Below are 23,005 nucleotides of genomic sequence, written 5' to 3' on the forward strand. Positions count from 1 at the left end.
TTTCAACAAGAAATACTTAATATAACAAGACATATATATAACCACAAATTTTATATTGATTTAATGATGAGGGACCAGTGTTCATTTGAAAAAAAAAAAAAAAAAACAAAACATAAACTAAATGTCTTGAAAGAGTCTACGTGCTTTTGGTAGACCTTCTACCCCAAGAAAACACAATGAGACAGGTAAATGATATACAGTAGTTTGTTACCCACCAGAAGTGAGAAAACACAAAAGTTATTATTAAGCATTTTAACATATATGCTTCCTGGTACAATCCAGAAGTTAAGTTTACAGCTTGAAGTCTGTCACATTTAAGCTTCATCACAGCATTCTTGTAAATGACTCTTCACAGTCGTTGCTGTTCCACCCAAGTCCATGCTAGTTTCATAAGGATGGCATTTAAGTGAAGTGCATGGAAAGATCGTGCTTGTGCTCAATTTTAAATGAGCCAGAATCTCTTAAAAAATAAAACCCAGAACAGCACCACCACAGCAAACAAAAAACCACACACTAAAAAACACGCAATCACACAAAACTCCAAACACCACATGTATACTTACGGCTTCATGTTGAAAATATCTTTAAAGCCAGACACATTTGAATCCTTGTTTTTATACTTTTCAGCAACAAACTTTTCTTTAGTCCAGGTCATTTGCACTTTTTCTGGCACAGCAGCAGCCACACTGGCTTTGACCGCGGGAGCTGAGCGCGAGGCAGTGTTTCTGTCGTGGATCAGCTGAGCCTGGCCACAAAACAATCACCCCAAGATTCAGCCAAAAAGAGCATTTGTAGAGTGCACGTTATTAAAATTTTGAAAAGGAATATCACAGCAGTGAAACAAAAGAAGATACAGAAAAATGCACCTTACTTCATGAGCAAATACCAAACTGTTTTGACTTCAGCATGAAATGAAACTGCTTGTAAAAATACAGTCATTTGTTTATATTTCCAGGATTACAGCTGGGCTGGGATGTTATTTTTGTAATGAACCGAAGTTGAAGGTAGCCTAAGGTACTTTATTAACACCAGGAATTTTCACCAGCGAAAAATTTAAAAGGCAGTGCTCTCATTCTTCATCAGGTACGTGGTTATTTTCTCACATACTGTCACAAGCACTGCCCATTTCACATGCCTTTAGCTGATCTACCAGCCTGACTCTCATGATCCTAGTAACACAAAATTGGACCCGTTGAAGGCTAGCTATGGTTCCATTAAATTATTTATGCATGCAATTGCATCTCACATAACAAAAGTCAGTCAATCTAACCATGAAGGGGCCTTCTCTTCCCTTATAACAGCAGAAAGCCAAATCACAACTTTAAGAAACCAATATTGTTGTTTTCACATGCATACTGGGTTTTCCATTTCCCATTCCCCTTGGTCTTCTTGAGGAAAGAAGGAAGAAATATTTAACACATTATTTACTTACTCTCCCTCATAAAACTTTGTCTATAGGCTTCTGTATTTCCATCAAAAGCAACACAAATACAGTACCAAAGACTCTTAAAATCATAAAAGAATTGGTATGGGGGGAGGATTGTTTTTGCATTTTGCCATGTTCTGGTTTTGGGGGGGGCTGGGTTTTCCTTTTGAGATATATGTGTGTGTGTGCGCACACGGTTAGTTGTTTTGGGGATTTGTTGTTTTGCCAGGGTTTTTTTTAGCTGCTATTTTTTGTTTCTTTGTTAAGTCTTTAGCAGTTACGAAGTCTCTTCAGAGACTTGTTAAATCATGAGTTGAAGCTCCTGTTCCACTTGGGAACCTCAATTATTCCCATGTTAGTGATGGTCATTCCTCTCCATATATGTGATGATTCAGAAGAATTCATTTCATTCAGGTCAACCAAAAGCATGGATAAAATCAAAGCAGATGAGAAAACTACTTTCTGTCTCTGAATAGGAATTTCCCTAGTGGTTCACAAACTGTAATTGCAGCTTGTTTTACATGCCTAAGAGCTTCTGTATTTTTCCTAAATTATTTCCCTAGTCCCTATCCTTCAGGATTCCCAAATCCTTGAGTTCAGTTCTGAGGTTCACATAAATATCTATTTGTTTGACAGTCGTCATATATTCCCAGAAGATTAAGTCACAAGTCAAGACTACAAATCAGACATAACTGTGAATACAGTTCTATCATGAGAATGGAAAAAGCTAATAAATACATGCAGATACTATAGGTATCATACAGCAGTATCCAACAAACTAAAATTTCAAACAAACAATTGTCAAGTGAGTTCAGTACAACTATGCTTCAATGTAAGAAAGTTCACTACTTTTAGAAAGACAGTGAGGCCAAGAGAAATTCTGGACCTATATATAGCACATGCTTATAAAAATGCTAAGACAGCAAAAGCACATTTTTGTTAGCGCTATTTTGATACCAAATAGATTATATGGAAAAATCCCACATTCTTCTCATACTTCACGAAGAAAGAGAAACACAAAGTTATACAGCATTTCTACAAACTAGGCTACAAGCCTTCACATGAGCAACACTTCAAGTGCACACTAAAACCACTGATTGCATTATTTCATTCCTGCTTTCTACATGGTGAGTTTGAAAGGAAACGGCACTCACGGGTTAATAATGGCTTGTCAATAAGCATAGAAGTCTCCTTAAAAAGCCCTAGTATATCTATATGGTCTCTGAGAAGCTTCAGTATAAGAACTATAAAGGAAGGCAATGCTTTGTGAAAGCTTGAAATATACTTATTAATGAAACACCCAGTATTATGACTTTTTAAGAGATAGAAGGCAGAGAAATATCTTTGCAAGTTTTTCTTAAGAGCCAGAAGCACTCTCAGAAACATAAGTGTTTCTTTTATGGAAATTAAGTGTGAGAAATAGGATGCAGTTCATGCCACAGAAGTGTCATCTAGAGAAAAAATAATATAGGGTAAGAGAATTATTTTAAAAAATAGTAAAATTAAAATCTATGAAGAACTGTTCCATAGCAATGAATGATCAAGTTGTTCATTTGTAGTTGTTTGCAATAGTGGCACTTCAAGTGTTGCAATGGGAAAATGTCTAGCAAGTACTGCGTCCAACTACCTCCTCTTCTCGAAAATCATTAGTCAGCAGTGCCTGAGCATCTTGGCCAATGGACTGTGGACTGGAGTAGCTTTTTCTTCTGATTGAGCCTCGAGACTCATCAGTGATGCTCTGAATCTGGGACAAAAAGGTTAGCAATGACAAAAAAAGCCCACTAGTCTACAGAAAGAAGCAGATGATCATATTATTCAAAACAAAAATTGGCTTCACTTAAATAAATGAGATTTTGTATTGTAGCTTGTTATAAACTTAGTTTGCTAACATGCCATTTGTTTATATATACTATGGGACTCTTTTTGAAATGTTTAGCAGTTATGAAGTTTCTTTACAGAGATTTGTGAAAACATGAAGTGAATGGAATTCTTCAGTCTACATGGGAACCTCACATATACACTTGTTCATGAGGGTAACATCCCTTCATATCTGTGATGATTCAGTTGAATTTGTTTTAGGCAGTTACAATCAAAAGTATAAAAAAAAAAAAAATCAAGCAGACGGGAAAGCTGCTTTCCAACTCCAAACACTGATTTATTTCCCAATGATTCAGAAACTAATTTTGCTCCTTACCTACACGCACCCATATTTCTGCCAATCTTACCTCACAGCCGCAATCTGTGCAACAGCACTTGCGCTTTGCAACCCAACACAAAGTAGTGGTGGGATGGACGACTGCCTTCTTGCAGCTCCAGCAGTATTCTTTGGCCTGGCCCAAGTCATCGCTCAGGACTAGCCAGAGAAGGACACCTACAACCACCAGGAAGGGCAGCAAGGATGCAAACAGGGCTCTACTTTTTCTTTCACCTTTGCAGCACCGTTGTCCAAGTCAAATAAATAAATGCTTGACAGTTGCACCCAAGTCTGCAGAGCTTACACTTTGCAGGAATGTATCATATTTACACTTGAATAGAAGCAAATCAACCAAGTTTCTCAAAAAAAAAAAACAAAAATCTGACGAGTCCCCGTGCCCCAGTTCCACAAGAAAGCCCAGGGGCAAGATCAAATAAAGTTCCATTTTAAAAAATGGCAGAAGAGGGGAAGGTGAAGGTGATTCCTAAGGCATAACAGCATGCCTACAAAGGAAACAACAAAAGAACACTGTACAAAGACAAGTACTCCTCTTTGCAAATGTCTGAACCTCATTTGAAGAGGTAAACCACAGAAGTGAGGTTAAAATACTAGTCTTGGTGGTAACAGGAAACAAAACTACAAGCACCATTCAAAGTCGGAATATTAGGGTTATACTTGAATGTCTGGAGATAGATAATGAAAGCAAAATCAATGCTAATTTAAATTAGTGATGCTAGCAAGAGAAACATTTGGAGTTCGTCATAAAACCAGAGGGGATGGTTCAGCTCTTTTAAGAGCAGATGATCAGATTGCAAAAGGGCCTGGCACACTGAGCGCATATACTCAACATGTAGCTCCAGAGGAAGTGAAGGCGTAACTAAACAATGTGTTTTGATGAAAACACAAAACAACAATGTAAATTAAGATATCCTGACCAGAAACAACAGATGAATATGGCTTTTATTCTTGGACAATGCAGGAAGTACGTACTAGATGTTCTTGAAATTAAAGGATTTTACTTCTAACCATGAAATAAATTCAATGGTATTTTGAACACCTCAGATTTAACCTGCCTGATATGAAGGAAAAAACTGAAGCTCTAATGGCGATGGTTACATTCAGATAAAAGCAAGTAATAAAAAAAACCCAAGTCATGGGAGGGAGAAGAAGGAAATTAAAAACTTCCAAGCAAACAACGCTCTGAAGTAGTGCAGATTCCAGCCAACTCAATGAGCTGAAAATAAATTCTTTTGGCTCCACTACAATTTACATGCTATAGCCTTATGTTCTTTGGCTACTTATAAAGCATTTCTGAGTAAGTTAAATCCTTTAAAGCCTACTGTAGATTGATTAATCACTCAAACTTCACTGGAAAAATACTAGTGTTCAATAAATAATTACGAAAAAGCTAAAACACTAAGGAGTACAGGAGAGCTTGTTTTTTACTGAAAAGATGTTAGGCAGACTCAAATCAAAAGAAAACTACCATGACACAGACGAGAAGAAAGAGGATTTTGAGCAGGACATTATTGTAGCAATACAAGGCATCTTTAGGAACCTTAAAAAAATTCCTGAGAAATGGAAAAAAGAATAAATAAGGAGAGATTAAAAAAAAAAGAAACTTGTATGATTAACAGCAGCAAGTCTTAGGCATAAAATGAGTTACAATTATCAGTAGACAAAAAAAGCCACAAGAAAAAAAAATTCTGGTTATTTTATGAATGGGAGTAATTAAACACAGTGGAGATCTCTTATTTGGCATGGGAGAGAAATCACTACAAGTGATAGCAAAGCCAAAGCATCGAATTCCTTTTACATCACTAAGAAGTGTTGATAATAATGGGATAGTTAACAGAATAAATGAGGAGGTAGAAGCCAAAAAAAAAAAAAGAAAGTAAAAGATTGAAAAGTTACAAACATTCACAAAAATGCTCATCTCATCACTACATCATGCAAAATACCACCAGGGACTAGTAAGGGTAGGGAAGTAGCAAATGTTGCATTCCCATGTGGATATCATAGGATTATAGGTTAGTCAGTTTAATTTTGGCTCCAGAAACAATAATTAGTTGATATATAAAACACTCAAAATAATGCAGAAACTAAAAAATAGTCAGTGTGAATTGAACAAGACCAAGTCACAAACAAAGCTAATCATCCCAGCTGAATAATCACAAACCTTAGCTACTTATATATGTCAAATTTCAGAATACTCTGGACATATTCCACACTGATGCTCAAATGTTCTGCTAGTGAATACTTGCACTAATCTTAAGAAGAACAGAAAAACTCTAAACAGCTATTCAAATAAAAATTTTTTTCCACGTTATTTTAACCTTGCAAGTGATACCTGCTGTAGAGAAACTAACACAGAATGCAGTTGTAAAAGCTTCTGACTAGTCAGAAGCCGATTAGAAGCCCCGGACAAGAAATACTACTTTCAGATTTTTCACAGAGCATTCTGTCAAGCCAAGGTCCCTACCTCTCTCTCCCTTTCGTTCTTTGATAGCTGCATCTGTTTTAACATCTGAGATCGCTGTTCCATCATAAGTGTCTTCTCATACGTGAACGCAGAAATATCATTTTCAAACTGCAAGAGATTGGCATTAGAAACATCAGAAGAAAAGTACTACTCAAGAGAATAACGTTTACACAGCATGCAGCGTTCATTCCTGCATTCATTCAGTCCTGGATGAATTTATGGCATTAGAGTATTCCCAAGCATATAATTGATCCATCATTTCTGCCTTCATTCTTAAAACTTCACCTTCAAACCGCAACCTTGTGCAATGAACTATCCTACTACATCAATATCAGTGTGATTTTTATCTAAATTTGAGGTGCTTGGGACAGACTTTCCATTGTTCTGTTCCAACTAGGCTGCAGAAACAAGAAAGGGCTGAAAGCACTTATTTAAACTGGGTCTGCATTGCTGCCTCCTGAGCACGTGTGTACACTTGTTTCCTTAAAAACTGTTTAGAGCCACAAAATAAGACATTGTCCTTTCAACAGTTCGAAGCATTTATGAAGAAACTCCGGCATATATTCTGACATTAGCTCAAAGCTAAAATACAACATAGAAGTCTACAGCAGCCATCTGCATTGTCACAGATTCGTATTCTTGTCTCTTATCTTTTGGAAGATTCTCGGGATAAAATATGATCCACAAAGAATAAGTTGTGCTTCGTATAGCATTTTCTGCTCAAAATCCAACCAAGGCTGAGCCTTTTTTTATGGCACTGCTTGCCCTCTTTCACCTGCACATGCCACAGCATTTTAGCCTTTCATATTCAATATTCTAAACAAAACTAAAAAGAAATAGATTTATCTTACTTCCTAGTTCAAAATGCTAACCAAATTTTTCATAAGTAATTTTTTTCCATAAATAATTTAAACCATTCTTAACACTTGCTTTATGACTGATTAGCACGATAAATCTTTTTGATAGGTTTTGTTCATTCCAGGAACTGGTGGTGGTAGAAGTTTTGAACCAGTTGACCCATCTTCATCTCACTTCAGGAGTTTAAAAGGTTTTTGGGGGGTTTTTCTGGCTTATGTCAGGCATTTTTGCTGGTCACCTTAAGTGCTGGAAATTAAGTTTTTCCTTAGTTGCCAAAAAAACCAGGTCTAGACAGACTACAGTTTCAGTCCTCGCTCTTTAGCAGTTTATGACCAGTATATAAAAAGGGAAAAAAAAAATTCGTTTTGTCACTATTTCACTTGTAAGTCTGTAGCTATATCATCTTGCCATTCAGTGCCAAAGAGGCTTGCAATGCCAAAAACAAACTGACATACTTTCACAGGGCGTATGGATTCCTTATTCCAGAGAGGTATTCAAACAGCAGTTGGAGAGATGGACACCTTCATCCTCTCCATGCTGGATGCCATGGCTTATTAGATTAACCACATTCAGCCTTCCTTTTTTTTTTTCCCCTTCCTGAATGAACTGTCACTATGGACTAGTCCTCACAAATAAAGTAGGCATTAACACATCAGAATGGCTCAATTATACTTGACAAAATCATTAAACTCACTACCACATACACTAGCATTGTGATATGGTGAGATAATGCTGCTTTAAAAAAAACCTTCTTGTTCTTGGTGGGACTGTGAAGTTTCCATTTTTCTATTTGGGCTAACATCTCTAGTTTCAGAAATGTTTAGCCTCAATGGCACCAATAGAAACATATGCAGTAACATACCATTTCAACAACTTCCACTTCAGCATTCAGTCTAAGATGATATAAAAACATCTGAAGATCCTTCTTCATTTGAATGCTATTATCATCCATTTGAGCGACAGTGAAGATACGCATTTTACATTTTCTCCAAACCTAACAAAAAGATACATTATAACAATCCATAACACAGTGATTGTTATCACCATGCATAACTATCAATGTGAAATAATATTTCGTTAGAAAATCTTAGAACTATTAATTGCTAGAAAATGAAATCCCAGCCATTTTTTGTTGTCCTTGCCTTGTGCTGTCGTAGGAGAAAAGGCAGTAACATCAGCATACCACCATCATGAACAATCCACCACACATCTATGTTTCCTTCAGTAAAACGTTCTTGATTTGTTGGGAATAAGTCAATGTTTTTAGCCACCAACAGTGCTTGCTGAGCTGCTGTTGTTTCTCGAACAGTGTCTGCAAGGGAAAGCAGGATTTGATCAAGGACTTCTAGTTTTCAATCACAGCTTCTGGTTTTGTTTTAAATTCAAAAGCTTAATCCTCTCAGATTCTGCTGAGGCAAAAGAGGAACATCCTGGGTTTAGTGACTCAACTGCTTAGGAGAACAAGACAAGCCATGATTGAAGAGACTGAGGGCTGAGAAAACACACTCCACATGAAACCACATGTGGGGAAGTACTCAGTTGTCCACTGGATGCTCAGCATCATATTTCCTCCACACAGCAAATACATAATTGTATTACAAATGCATAGGAGAAAGTCAATAAACACATACCAACAAAATTTTTCCATGAGAAACGATTTTCTGTCTGCTTCCATGACTCTGGCCATGCCATCAGGACTGTGTTGTGCTTCATCCCTCCCAGACCAGCTGACTGAATCAAACAGGATATTCCATCTCTGAAATTTGGAGACACCACAATCTGGCAAAAGCCTTTAGTCTTTTCTACTCCCATTAAGGCCTTAACATTCTGCGAAAGGAAGATTACACATGGGGAAATACAATCATCAACACTGGTAATAAACACCATAAGGAGCACTAAATAAGAGCAAAACATTAGCTACAATGTACAACCAACATCAAGAAACCACAAATTCCCAAACAGTGAACATGATTCTATACAAACCAAAACCTAAACCACGCACCTCCCCAAAAGACATCACACACAAGCTTTTCATTACCTTAATTATTCAGCCATTTATTTCCAAAGAAGAATGAACAAGATATGAGCAAAACCACATTGACAAAGTAACACTGCTTCAGTTAAAGTCAAAACTGCTGACTGACAAAGCATCATATGTTTGGAATGACAAGTCCTTTCTTTTGGAATTGGAAGGGTTTGAAAAAACATGACAAGGACTTCAGAAGAGGCTGCCAAAGCTCCTCAAACAACTTTGACATTAAGAAGCTGATTCTTTATTTATCAGCTCCCCAAATGGAAAAATAGATGTGTAGAAGACAACTGTAGTCACTGCCTGAAAAATGACAAGATAAACCGACTAGATTAAATCTCCCACACCCTGTTAATTTCAAGATGGCTCCCTTTCCTTTAAACACTGAAAAAACACACAGACACATAACTAAGTAGTTTAAAAGTAGCATTCAAAATGCTATTAAGGTTGACTAGGGAACATCAGCTTTGGTATTTACTATGTTTTGATGGCATGACTTTAAAAATCCCATCATTCTCACTGACTTGTGTGGGAGATCAGCATGGTTACACAAGGAAGAACCAGCATATCAAAATTTGGAATTTCAGAAGCACCAAAATTCTTATCAAAAACCACCAGGAACAGATTTGATCTCAGAATGGCTGGCACTGGCTCAGTGTGGCCTCACATAAGAAATTCTGTTTAGTAGAGAAAAAGAAAATCTTCAGAGAATTTGGTAGCAGAGCCAACAAGTCTGTCACTGTACAACCAGTATCTGCGGGGGCACATCAGTTTAAATAGATGCTTTTCCCTTTTAAAAATACAGACAGGAGAAATCTTGATTTCCTACAAATCTTCTAGAAACATTTTCTAGTTGAATTTTTCGAAAACCAATGAGGCCTTCAGATGCTCAAACTTTTACAATTCATCTTCATTTCCATTTTAAAAGCAACACTTCCCCCAATCTTAACACTAGGTCTGACTTTCTAGTCAGACCTCTTTTCTTTCCCTTAAATTAATTCCTGTTGCATCTCAAAAATGTAGTTGACTTCAAGTTAAGCCAACTATAGGTAACGTTTCAAATCCTCATGGGTAAATAATTTCTGTTTAAAGGTTTTCTTTGCTTTATATCAAGGCCTGATTGTATTGTTGGCCTTGTTTCCTACTCACATGTGTTGATAATAACAGCCTAATAACAATCATTTTCACAATAGATCATTGCTAGACTTTTTCAGCCGCGTTTTCAAGCTAATTGCTCTCTTGGAGACTTTTCATGTGATAACAGCTAGGCCACCTGGCTTCATACTTTGTTATTTTAAAAACCACTAGGGACAAGTCTGAATACCGAGAGAGAAAAACAAAAAAGAAAGATGTGAGAAAAAGGGTAGTTAGCTTTAAGTGCATTTCAACATCTTGAATACTCATCTATTTTAAAGATACCAAATCTGAATAAGTCACAGACATTTTTACACAGCTTTGAAGACAACCTAGATCAAAATGTTAGACATTTCAACTGATACTCTTTTCAACAACACTGAAGATATTAACCAATTTTGAAAGTTATAATGGCAATCATATCCTACTTTTGGAGTAGACTTTACAGTAGTTTTCTAAAGATAACAGATTTTTCAATAGCATTCAATAGTATACATGAAACAGTATTTTATAAAAATGTTTCCCCACTCTGTAAAGCTAGGAGTAGGAAAGTGTGCATAGGTAAGCAAATATTATAAGCAAATTGTCTATATGGAGTTATCCCAATACTGGAATAAACAAAGAAGTACACAAGTTGCTTAAGAGCAAACAAAAAGGGAAACTTGCTTTGCACTGAAAGCCCAAGCTGTACAAACAATGGATCTTCAGAAGCTCAGTCTATTATTAACTTCCCCTTTTCCTTCAGGGGACAATTCAAAATTAAGTTCAGGTGTTTTCAAGGGCTTCCCACAAAAACGTTGATGTATTTCCAGTCAGGTAGCACAGTCAAATACTGACAAATTGCCAGGAAAACAAAGAAAAATATTCCAATTAAATTCACTTGTGTTTGTAAGCACAGTTAGATGTCATCTTAAACTACTGACAAATTACTATTTTTTCTACCTCATCCTACCTTCTCTGAAGATATGGGATAAACAGGAAAGAAAAAAAGAGAAAGAAAGGGATCTCAAGAAGTATGCTGTTCACAGTTAAGCAACAGAGTAGGATTCCAGCAAAGACTGCTCCTAATCCTGGCTCCGCTACATATATCTAAGACAATGCAGAAAATACTGTGTATACATCCAGAGGGTGAAATTATGCCAAATGCATTTGCATTTGTTAGATAAATGTTAAAATTTCTGTTAAATAATTCTGTTGTCTTTGTAATGTAATTTATTTAAAAAAAAAAAAAACTAAAACAACTTTAGCACTTGCCTTTTTCAAGATGTAAATTTGATTGTGAGTCCAGGGCTCTCAATATTAAAAAAAAGCTATGAAATATCAGCATTGTCTCATCCTATTGGGAAGTGTTATAAACGTTTTCCTAGACACACCAACCTCTTCTTTATATATATATATATATAATCACTGTGCATATAGTAAGGTATTGAATCAATTTTTACAACAGTCTGTTCTAATTCATTATATGAGTTATCCAGATTCAACACTTAAATACTAATGGAAATTACAAGTGTATGTAAACTTTTACATACCTCTTCAGCTTTCTGCGTTTCTGTACATTTATCCAAGTAGATTCCCTGAAGCACAGAGCCCACAATAGTCAGTCCTTTACCAGCCTTCAACTGAGAGGTGAAAGAAAGCAATCTAGGATGTTTCACCAACTGCTCACTATCCAAGTTTAACAAGACCAAAAGTTGAGGTCTGCCAATAAAAGAAGAGTTAAACACACACATATACATATAGAAAAGCTAGAAAGAATTCAAAAATTAAAATTAACTATTAATAAAATGCAGATAAAGTGTTTAATTAAATGGAAAACATTCACCTATCAAGCAAGTCAGTCATAATTTGCAATAGCAGCAAGACTTTAGGTACAGAATTCCTACATGAGCCACCATAACATCTTCAGAAAAGCTACCTTAAAGAACAGTTTTACCAAGAAAATTATTGAATCAACACTATCACCCTTCCAAGGTCATCTAGTGCAATTTGCTGCTTCAAGTGGGTAAACACTAAACACACAGCAGATTGTTTACAGCTCCATCCAGCTGGATTTTGAAGATCTCCAGAGACAGAGGTATTACCACTGTTGGGTAATGGCTTCAATGCTTAATTACCATCATCTCTCCTTCTCATTTTTATCCTGTTCTCATATTCTTCTACCATATACTGCTGTAAGGAGTTTTGACTCCATCTTCTCAGTAATCTTCTTTTAGGTATTGGATGCTTACAACTTAAAGCTCCCCTTAAGCCTCCTCAAGCTGAATAATCATTGCTCCCTCAGCCTCTCCCCACAGGAGATACACTCCTGTGCCTCCACCACCATCTCAGCAGCCCCCTGCTGAACTCACTCCAGCTTATTGAACTCTTTCCTACATTAGGGTGCCCAAAACTGGATGAAATATTCTAGATGTATTCTAATAAGTACTAAGCAAACAGGAATATTATTTTCCAGTATATTTACTTCTCAATATACCAGCTATGCTCCTGTTGATGCAGTCCAGCATGTCACTGCCAAGGCACACTGTTGGCTTACTATCTACTGGGAACCACAGGTCCTTTTCACCAAAGCAGGTTCCCAGCCTTGGGAAATTCCCAGCCCAGGTGCTGGACTTGTCCTTCTGGATTATCATGATGTTCTTGTCAACCCATTGCTCTACCTGCATAGGTCCTTCCAAAAGGATAGTCATACCCTTAGCCATACTGATAGCACGCCAAATTCAGTTTCAACTGAATATTTGATGAGGATGCATTGATTCCTTTAATCAATATCCAACCTGATTACTTTTCCCAAACCAACATTTCATAGTTTTCCTGTCATTACTACAAATTCAAAACGACGAAGAGTTGGAGCATACATCCTGTCTCAAAAACAACACAGTCTAAGACTTAACAAGAAGGCCCAGTTCTAGCAACTACTTGACACAACAGCAGAATAACTTGTCCAGAACTGAAGCGATGTCAGACATTTAACAGGAATTCTCTTAGTCAACATTACATCACACTGGTGTCTCTGAGATGCTGTGTTCCGACAGCTGGCAGTGGCTCATGTATTCCAAGTAACTGCTTCTGTGCATCAGACCCATGACAAATGGTAAAATAATGCCATGACACCGAAGGGCAACAAAACATCGCATGTGCATGCACTCGGGGATACTTTAATTATAGTCACTGCTGTGTGACAGTACCACATTTAGTGACAATTTCTTTTTGGTGTGTTCCACTGATTTGCATTACATTCATCAGAAGCGACAGCGTGCAAATGCCCTTTTTTAAATGCTAAGTAATTTTTTGTGTTTGCTTTGAGAAAAATCAGTAGTTTAACAAGTAAAGAGAATACATTTCAAAAATAGTAGCAGACATCTAACCTCATTACTTATAAATGGACAGCAAATGCAAGATTTTTGTTTTAATGATATCTAAGCAATTTAGAAAGTATTATGATTAAATGAAGCTATATTTAAAAAACCGCCAGAAAATGAATTTAAACAAGTAATGGATCCTCTATATATTTATACAATGTATTTCAGGAGGAACATATATAGAAGCACAATCCCCCCCTTAAGGAATTGCAGCATTTCCTCCATAGAGACAGTGGGATTCAATGATAACAGTTCTTTTGAATCCAAAAATCTTTAAGTAATCAAATATTAAAATTCTTCTGCACTTTGGAAAACTGTGACAATACCACATGGATTTAAGTTCAAGTTAGTTTGCCCATATTCCCAGCAAAGTTGGTTACTGACTAACCATAACTTGCAGTCTATTGCAGTAAAATAATACTATTGTAATAACAACATTGCCATGCCCAAGGTAAAATGTTATTTTAACAGTGAATTCCACTTTGGCCATTAGCTATACCAGCAGTATTTGCAAGAGATTTACATATTTCAAGAATTACGTGACCTTGGAAGGCATAGGGCTTACCTCCAGTTCTTGGTGTGAGGAGGACCATCTTCAACACGAAGCAAAGCATAGCGAGCTGCATTCAGGGACAGTCCTCGGATTCCATCACCCCATTCTTTTTCCGCTCTTCGGGGTGTACAAGAGATTCAGTTAACAGGGTCCCATTTATTTATAAAGTACATTTTCTCGTGTGAGGGATAAAGGGCATAAAAAAAATGAATGCTTTTTGCATGAATGCATGAAAAAACTCATCTCGCAGATTTAAATCAAGAATGAAGACTAACCAAGTTGAAGCAGTCTCAAGTCCCTTCAAGAGAACTATTTATTAAGTATTTGAAAATATTCATTATGTTTATTTTATTCATACTTCAAAAGCTTTTTTTGTAATCCTGAGAGTTACTTAAGTTTCTTTTAAGCACTAGAATGAGTGAGGGCTACTTAAAAGAAACTGTTTTAAAGCAGCAGAATGAATAAGTGAGACGACTTCCTATGAATTAGTGTGTTATAAGTTTTCCCCCAACACCACAATCCAGCTTTCTCCACTTCCTTTCTTTCCCAGCTTCTCTCCCAGATGAGCCTAAAGCTTTATCCACCCTCCCAACCACTTTCAACCCTACATTTCCCACTCCTCTTTCTCCCAATACAAAGCTACACTATATGCCAGGTGGCCAACCAAATAAGAAACAACCGTTAGGCTAACACGTTATTTTCCTCTGCGGGGATTCTACTACTGCAAGGGGTCCATCTCCCTTGCTCTCCCACCCTCCCTCCCTCTTATTTCTATTCATGAATTCTCACTGAACTTGTTACCTTTAGCCTTTGTTCAAAATTGAGATTAAATAAGCTAAACTGAATTCGAAAGCTAATGAAGAACAATGTGGCAATTAAAATGTATCCTAACAGGCAGCATAGTCATGGAAGTTTCTTTTACTTAATTATCAACAAATTAAAATAAAAACTGAGGTTTTCTCCACACAGCACTTTTTAGAACACTTCGGGATGAGTTTTGCCCCACTGCCAAATCAGCCCCTGAATTTGTAAAGGCAGGGGGAAAAGAAGTTTCAGAAAAAAAAAAAAATCTCTTCATCCAGGGTAGATGTGCTGGCTATGTGCCAACATTTGTACAGTCTGTATGTGGATTTGGATGTACGTGCATACTTACATACACACACGCAAGCAGAACTGTTATCATCTGACCTGACTTCCTGGCTAAAATAGGCGCATTAATTTCCTTATAATTAATCCAGTAAATGGAGCTGTTACAATCCAGGAAAGCATCTAATCTGGAAATGGAGATATTAAAAGATGGAGAACCCACAACGTGGAGCAGTTTATACCAGCTGATCCACTTAAGACCTGTGCTTAATCACTCATCAAAACAACTGGCCTCACTTCAATTCCCTGCTTGACAATTTGTCTTGACTAGACTCTTTCAGCATTGGGTATCTTTCTTTAGAAAGGGAAAGACACATGCTACTGATCACAAGCATCTCTAGCGTTCGGATAGGTTGTTCAGTTGGGGATTTTTTTGGTTGGGTTTTGGGTTTGGGTTATTTTTGTTGTTGTTGCTGGGTGAGGTTGGTTGGTTGGTTGTTTTTAAATAAACTCAGCATGCTCTTTAAGTCTCCTACTTGCACAGCTTTTCTTACAGGTGTGGCTCTATATATAGTGTCTCTTGTCAAATGTGTACAGTGCAAAGTATGTTGCAATTTAAAAATTATCTAAGCCTTCAGAAAATAGATAGTTTCCAGTGGGTTCTCTGGATTGTTTAGTAAGATTCATGTGTAAAAGTGCTAAAGTCCACATAAAAGAATAGAGGTTTTGGGCTTTAGCACAAGTGCATAATAAGGTAACAGATTTGTAATAGTTGCTGCTTGCTATTAAAAGGCGATGTTCCTGAAGTACCAAAACTTTACACCATAATCTCTGCTCAAATTAAAGTTTCCCAACCTTATTGGTTCACATTTTAATCAGTTCTGGCTGTGGAGAATTTTGGAACAGAGCTTCCAGAGAAATTAGAACCTGAAAATTTACAACCCTTAACAGAGATGAGATCTTACCTTGTTTCAAGGAACTCTCTTAATTCTATTTTCAGTTGCGTCTTTTTTATATAAAAGTGCTTTTTGCTTAACATTAAAGATATTAAATATAGAATAAATAAGATATATGGTCTTACCCTCTATATTCTATGTATTTGTATATACATCCTGCGATTAGCATGGCAATCAAAGCATAGTACCAAGAGCAAATGAACATCAAGGCAAGACATAAACTCATCCCCAGGAATGAAAGAGTCCTAAAAGAAACCATGTTTTTCCATTTTTTTAAATAGGCATGCAAACGTTCTACAAAGTCAATTTCTTATTTCAGTTAACTTCCAGAAAGGCCTTTCTTCTTCAAAGGCCACTTCATAGCTACTACATAAATAGAAATACATTGTCCTAGTTTTAGTTTATAAAAAAAATTACATTCTAAATCTGTGTGTGACATAATACAATTGAACTAGATATTAACAGCAGACACTACACACGTCAGTTCTGAAACTCTATCAGTACCTCCATGTAAGGTCAGTTTCAAAATACATTGCTATCTCTCACTGTTGATTTGCATTTAACCAAACTCCAACAATACTAAACAACATTATGTTACTTCCAGCAAAAATAGTTGATTAGTTTAAATAAATTCTACTCATCAATTCTATTCTCCACTTCCATTGTGTCCTGTCTCTTAGGCAAGAGCACACGACAGCAGACGAGAATACAGACAACAGTCTTTCAAAGGCTACAAAGAAAGAATTACTGTGAGCTGAAAATGTTACAGAAGCATTTACAAATTAAAGTTTATGTCTGGTTTGCCCACATTATTCAAGATAGGTGCAAGTCAGCTCAGAACTGCAGAGTTTTGCAACTACTTTTAGTCACAACACCTTAGATTTCCAAATTAGAGCTAGCTTTCACTGTACTGATGAAGAGTGTCAGCAGACTCAATTTTCACTTGGTACCTTTAGTTTGCTTCTTCAGTACCATTCAATTATTTGAGTCCAAATGCATCCAAGTTTTAAACCAAAGAAATGCTTTCTACCTGTTATAAGGACATGAATCTAAATGTAATTTGTCTAAAAGAACAACAGCTGCTCTTTCATGCCTGACTTAGCCAACTCTACCAACGTAGCTGACTACTTTCACTCAAAAAATAAAGTTCCATCCCAGTTCCGGCCAAGCATTCTGATACCTGCTTTGGCTAGAAGTGATTGCGAAGGTACACAGTGAGTCAGTTGGCTCCCTGATCTCTCTAGGAAGAATATAAAAAAAGAATTATTTCCAAACGGTTACAAACTCTGCTGCTGCTATGTCACAACCCTTTGCTTTTTCTTCTTCACCATCATCCATCCTGTACCTCTTGCTACCCTCCATCTTATCCACCTGCCTTAGCTTTTAAGCTACTTCGTACCTCCTACTATACTTCTTCCACAATCAGATTATTCATGGGTGGTAGAACAAAAAGCCCCCAAAAGACAGAAAACCCCTGTTTTCCTTCTTCATGTTGCAAATACTGCTAGGTGTTTGCAGTGATAAGACTGGGAGACAGGCACTGATGTATTTGGAGGTTTAGGTGCCAAACTAGTAAGCACCTAGTGAGCATATTCAAAAAGATTTTTCAGGGCTAGAATTGTGATGCTTCCTTTTCACTCAGTTCTTTAAAAGCAAAAACAATAAGCAACTCTTATATCCTAGAATCAGGCCAGCTTGTATCCTAAACTCTCTAGTCTTCAAGGCATTTCAGCACTAAAAGCTTCTCAATAGAATTACTGTGTATATATTTTTTTAAGTAAGTATATGTATTTTTAACATGTGGTAGAAAATAAAAGTTTCCTAATATTTGAACTCTTAGGCCATTAAAAAAAATCTAAACAAAAAGCCACACCCTATTTTTTGTATATTTGACCTTTACTGACTTCGTCAATATCCACTCATCTGCTGCAGTTATCAAACGCGATGTCTAAAGCATGACAAATCTTAAAAACAGTGATTATATCATTAAAGAGCCAACTGACTTATATTAAATGAGGGAGTCTTTTCCTGTACAAGTTTTGGGTTTGTTTTTTGTTTGGGTTTTTTTTTTTTTTTTCACATAACTGCAGTGAAAACCTTATCAACCTTCCTGAAAATTTTTACCAGTTCTCCTTATCTATACATAAAAGACAGATTATATTTTTTTATCTTTGTCTCACATATTCAGATATCTCTGCTTATAAGCAACGTTAAATGTCCTACTGTAGCCCCTTCCCAAATCCTCTACATTAGCCACACCTTCTTGATCACAGCTATTACTAGCCCTATTCTAAACACATCAAAACAAACATTGTTGTTAGAATATTCAGTGCATACATCATCTAATAAAACTCATTTAAATCAGAAGGGAGATTTTGTTCTACTATTGTAAGAAAATCAACAATTTAGGGCTGCATAATTAGTTTTAACTCTTCTGAATGAAGGGACGTTCCCTACCAATGATAATACTTGAAACGAGGTCTCCAGTTGGGAGTCCGTAAGAGTGTCTGAACTGCACAAGCCAGATTTACAAACATATAGCACATAAGGAAAAACCTGTTAAGAAAAAAAAAAGAAAAAAGAGCATTTTCCAATAGGAAATTAACTAGACAAATTTGCATTAAAAGGCTGAACACAATCCAAAAGCCATAGGAACTTTGTACACCATGTTCACAGTAGCCAACAGAACACAAGACATCAATTAAATTAATACTTGTAGAGTATTAGGCCTCAAAACATGGTATTAGCATAATGTAGAGCCTCAAACAAAGATTTCAGAAAAAATGTAGCAAACAACTGACAACCACAGTGTATCCCATTGGCTGGAACAGAGTTAGTTTTCTTTGTAGTAGCTCATATGGTGCTATGTTCTAGATTTGTAACCTAAACAGTGTTGATAACACAAGTATGTTTAAACTGTTGCTGAGCAGTGCTTACACAGCATTGAGGCCTTCCCTGTTTTTCTTTCAACGTTTTATTAATAGCATTCAAGAACTCTGTCCTAGAAAAGGTCATTTATGCCTAGAAATAAGTTTCAGCCAAAACATTTTGTTGTTTCATATCATCTCCAGGATCAAATAGGAATACAACCTGTTAGAAGACAAAGTCTAGCATGCATTGTTTCAAAAAGAGAAATCATTACCTAGTTAATTTAAGAATAAAATTCTATTTAACTTAATAACACATCACATTCAAACTTACATTGAAAGAATTGGTGCTACGCTGTCCAATGAGGCTATCAAAATTCCGATTTCACAAATACCAGCAGTGAGGAGCAGAGCCCAAGTTGGTTCTCCATTTGCTTTTCCATGACCAAATACCTAGTTCAATTGAAGTAAACAGTAAGATTAGGGAAAGTTGTTCATCATACAGTTACGAGTTTGCAATCTGCACCATATCTAACTCTAACTGGAACCAAAAATAGTCACTAGTTACAAAGGAAAATGAAGCGATCTATACTAGAAAAAGCTACAAACAAATTTCAAAACCACCCATTTCCAATAAGAAAAATGTTAACTAAAATAAACAACGACTATATAACATTAGAATACTATTGCAGTTGCTTCAAATCCACATGCATTGGAGCTTTATGCTTAGTCTATAAAAAACTAATATAGTTGAGGGCAGTATTTTTTGTAACAAAGTAGGCATCAACTCAGTACTTATGAACATAAATATTGATCTTTAAAGAGAACTTAGCTAAGCATATGATCCTGCACAGAGCCCTACTAAAAATCATTTTGCACGTGGTAAAGAATCCTAGCCATCTGTACTGGTGATAGATGGCAAAATGCCTCGCCTGAAGCTCCAGTCATATTTATTCTCCTCCATACAATTATAAAGACAAACCCTCACTCCCATTTGCCACAACGGCTTCCTTTCCAAACATCTAGGTTCTTCACCTCACTCATTCTCCATACTGTATTCTTCCCTTAGCTTCTTGTTTTCCATCAATCTTCCTTCTCTTACATTAAAATGCCATTTTTTTCTGCTAATGTTTTCAGTCTTTTGTTTTTTTATTAAATATGTCATATTCTTGCCCCTACGTTAATCTCCTTGCCTTCATTTCCTTGATTGTCCACGCAGCAGGTATATCATTCCAAAACTGCAAGCAATTTTCAAGTCTCAAATCCCTCTTCAAACATCCTGCTTCCCCTGGATTCCCTTTCCCTCACTTCCTAGGCCATGTAATTTTTTTTTTCTTCCAATTCTTCACTCATTTCAAATCTAACCCCGATAAGAAGCAATCATACTGCCAGCCTCTCACCAAGTGCCAAGTTTTTACTTGAGATAAAAGTAAGACTTTTCATTTGTCTCTCTCAATACAACCCAACATTTACAATTTATTGCATTACAGCCCCTTCCCTCTCACAAGTCAAACTCCATAATTCTGCCCCCCGACCCAGGCACACTCAGTGTATTTACTTCCATTTACAGATATAGGTCTTGCAAGTCAGGGAACATGTCACTGCTCTCAACTATGAAAGTAAGCAGCAGCGGTACATCCACATCCTTGTACATCCTCATCACCTTTTCCACCCCTGGTAGAAGAGATGCTCTTCCATCACACCAGGGGAACAATGGTATAACTTTCTCAATGAACAAGTTGCCAATAGTGTAGGTGCACAGCAGTTCAAGCCAGTAGAATTAGAGATGCAGCAGTTGCATTTCCTCCTGGAGAACATTCAGGCAGCAGAGGGGCTGCAGAAGTGGCAACTGCTGTCTTTTTAACTCCCGGCAGCAATACTAGCATACATTTCCAGTGACCAGTCTTCCCTCCAGCCCAAGAGAAAAGAAGGACCCAAGACAAAATCTCAAGGATATAGCCCTACTGAGCCTAGGCACTAGCAGACAGACCAGGGAAGCAACAGCAGTGGAATGGAACCAAGTGATTGAAGAGAAAAAAAGTTGGCAACAGCAGTATGATCTGCCTTTAAAACAAACAAAAAACCAACACACAGAAAAAAAACCCACACAAAACCAAACCCACAACACACAAAAGACAAGCTACTAGCCCCAAGCCATTAGCTCTTCCATTTTGCTTTGCTTCTCAGCCTTTCCAACCATCTCCTCATACCCTGTACACTCCTTCCCCCTCTTCACAGAAGTGCTTTCCTCCCTTATTTCTCTATTACCACATATTCTGCACATCTCCCTCCTCCTCAGATGTTTCCCCCGCAAACCCACTCAAATTCTCCTAGGCACATCCTAGCTGAGGAATTTTCTCCTCTATTCACATATCCACGTGTTGACTCATTGTAGGCTTTCCCCAAACTCAGGAACTAAACCAAGCTGCTGTTCTATACTCAGCCTTCACTGAAGACAGATTACAGGTACCTCTGAACAGAGCTTATTCATCAAGAGTAATATCCCATTTTTAATAACGTATCCTACACCAACCTCAGACGAGAGACACTGATCTACAGCATGTACTCGATCAATACTCCAGAGGTAAGCATGAGTATTCCCCACTTTACCCAAACATAAGTTTGGTCACATAACTTAGGTATCACAATCCCAGAGAGATATATAAAAACAAGCAAGTGTTCCAAATCATCCTCAGGACTCTCTCCATACAGAACAGCCTATTCTCCTAAATTCAACCCTTCAGTGTCTGTGCTATCTGCAATTTCTTTCTGTGTTCCAAATTTGACAACTGTCCCTTAACTCTGTTCCCAAAATATTCATAGTTACTCCGACATAAACCTGGTTTTTATACTTGAACCTGTTCTTGGTAGGTTATCATTGTGCTGTGCAACTGTTGGCTGTTCTTGGCAATTTGAGGTAAGCTTTCAAACTCCAGACTTCACCACAGAAATCACAGCTTTGCTCTCTAGACATTATCATCTTTTGGATTTTTATTTCTTTATTTTTAAGTCAAGTCTAGTTGCCTAGTTTTTACAGATGCAGCCCAGCCAGCAATTGTATAATTAAATATTTTCCAGCAAGAGTTCTCTTTTCTTCTGTTTGCCAGCTCCCTTACTCACTTCCTTTGAGAAAAATCTCATTTATTTATTTTAAAAACATGCACAGGGATGTCAGAACAATCTTAATATTTGGAGTCATGGGACTAGAATAGAATCCTATTGTGACATGCTACATCTTTGACTTCATTTAGCTTACAAAAATGAATAAAAATTAGAATTGTATCTCTATGATATAAGCAATATCATGCAGTTTCACAGTGAGATTAAATCAACTCTGTTCACAAATACAAGTTGTAAACACAGCCTGGAGTCAAGGTGTTCAGTTGTTAGTTGCTTCTCAGTTTGTTTATTTCCATTTATAGAAGATTAACATTCTCAGTTTTGAGCCACTAACTTTTATGTGTAAGAACAAAAACAATGAAATTGCACAGAAATTCAAGTTCAAAATATGTGCTACAATAGCTTGATCTATCGTTGTACACAATTCGAGCTGAGCTCCAAATCTTTTCCTCACAGTTCTACAGGAATAGCAGAAATAATGCCTTATTTTTTTTGTCAGAATATAAGCCTCATTTGAAGTACTGTAAAGAAAGAAAAACAAAACCTCACTTGAATAAACGGTACAATCCCATCTCTTGCAATGGCCTGCAACAGACGGGGTGCACCAGTGAGACTTTGTAGACCAGCACCACATGTTGAAAAGAATGAACCAATCACGATAACCCATGGAGAAGGCCAGGCCAGCGTTCCAACCACTAGATTCCCATTAACTGCTTCTCCAAACCTTAGAGAAGGGGGGGAAAAATTAAAAATAGTTAGTAAGCATTAAAATAAGTTTTACTATAGCTTCAACACCCACACTTCAATCTTTTTGGACAACGGCACTTTTCAACAACACACACTGTATCACAGTGATATGATCTATATGATTTCCCAACCAGTTTCTCTTTATTCTGCTGTTTTAAAGAAAACATATTATAATTGATTCATTTTAACTG

At 36.8% G+C, this 23,005-nt stretch overlaps 1 protein-coding gene across 3 annotated transcripts in view; it reads right to left on the reverse strand.

Moving 5' to 3' along the window:
- LOC141463548 (solute carrier family 12 member 7-like) overlaps positions 1-23,005 on the reverse strand; it is a 66,555-nt gene that overhangs the window by 4,833 nt on the left and 38,717 nt on the right. For 2 of the 3 annotated variants that reach the window (XM_074146025.1, XM_074146024.1), the window contains exons 12-23: positions 22,617-22,791; positions 19,282-19,400; positions 18,538-18,636; positions 16,206-16,325; positions 14,051-14,155; positions 11,656-11,824; positions 8,592-8,787; positions 8,103-8,272; positions 7,823-7,954; positions 6,103-6,210; positions 3,054-3,170; positions 564-745 (exon numbers count right to left, since the gene is read on the reverse strand). In XM_074146025.1, coding sequence (XP_074002126.1) covers positions 564-745; positions 3,054-3,170; positions 6,103-6,210; positions 7,823-7,954; positions 8,103-8,272; positions 8,592-8,787; positions 11,656-11,824; positions 14,051-14,155; positions 16,206-16,325; positions 18,538-18,636; positions 19,282-19,400; positions 22,617-22,791 — 1,692 coding nt within the window. The remainder of the gene's footprint in view (positions 1-563; positions 746-3,053; positions 3,171-6,102; positions 6,211-7,822; positions 7,955-8,102; positions 8,273-8,591; positions 8,788-11,655; positions 11,825-14,050; positions 14,156-16,205; positions 16,326-18,537; positions 18,637-19,281; positions 19,401-22,616; positions 22,792-23,005) is intronic. The other variant, XM_074146026.1, reaches the window with a different exon arrangement.

Source organism: Numenius arquata, chromosome 3, assembly GCF_964106895.1.
Source record: "Numenius arquata chromosome 3, bNumArq3.hap1.1, whole genome shotgun sequence".
Classification (NCBI taxonomy): domain Eukaryota; kingdom Metazoa; phylum Chordata; class Aves; order Charadriiformes; family Scolopacidae; genus Numenius; species Numenius arquata.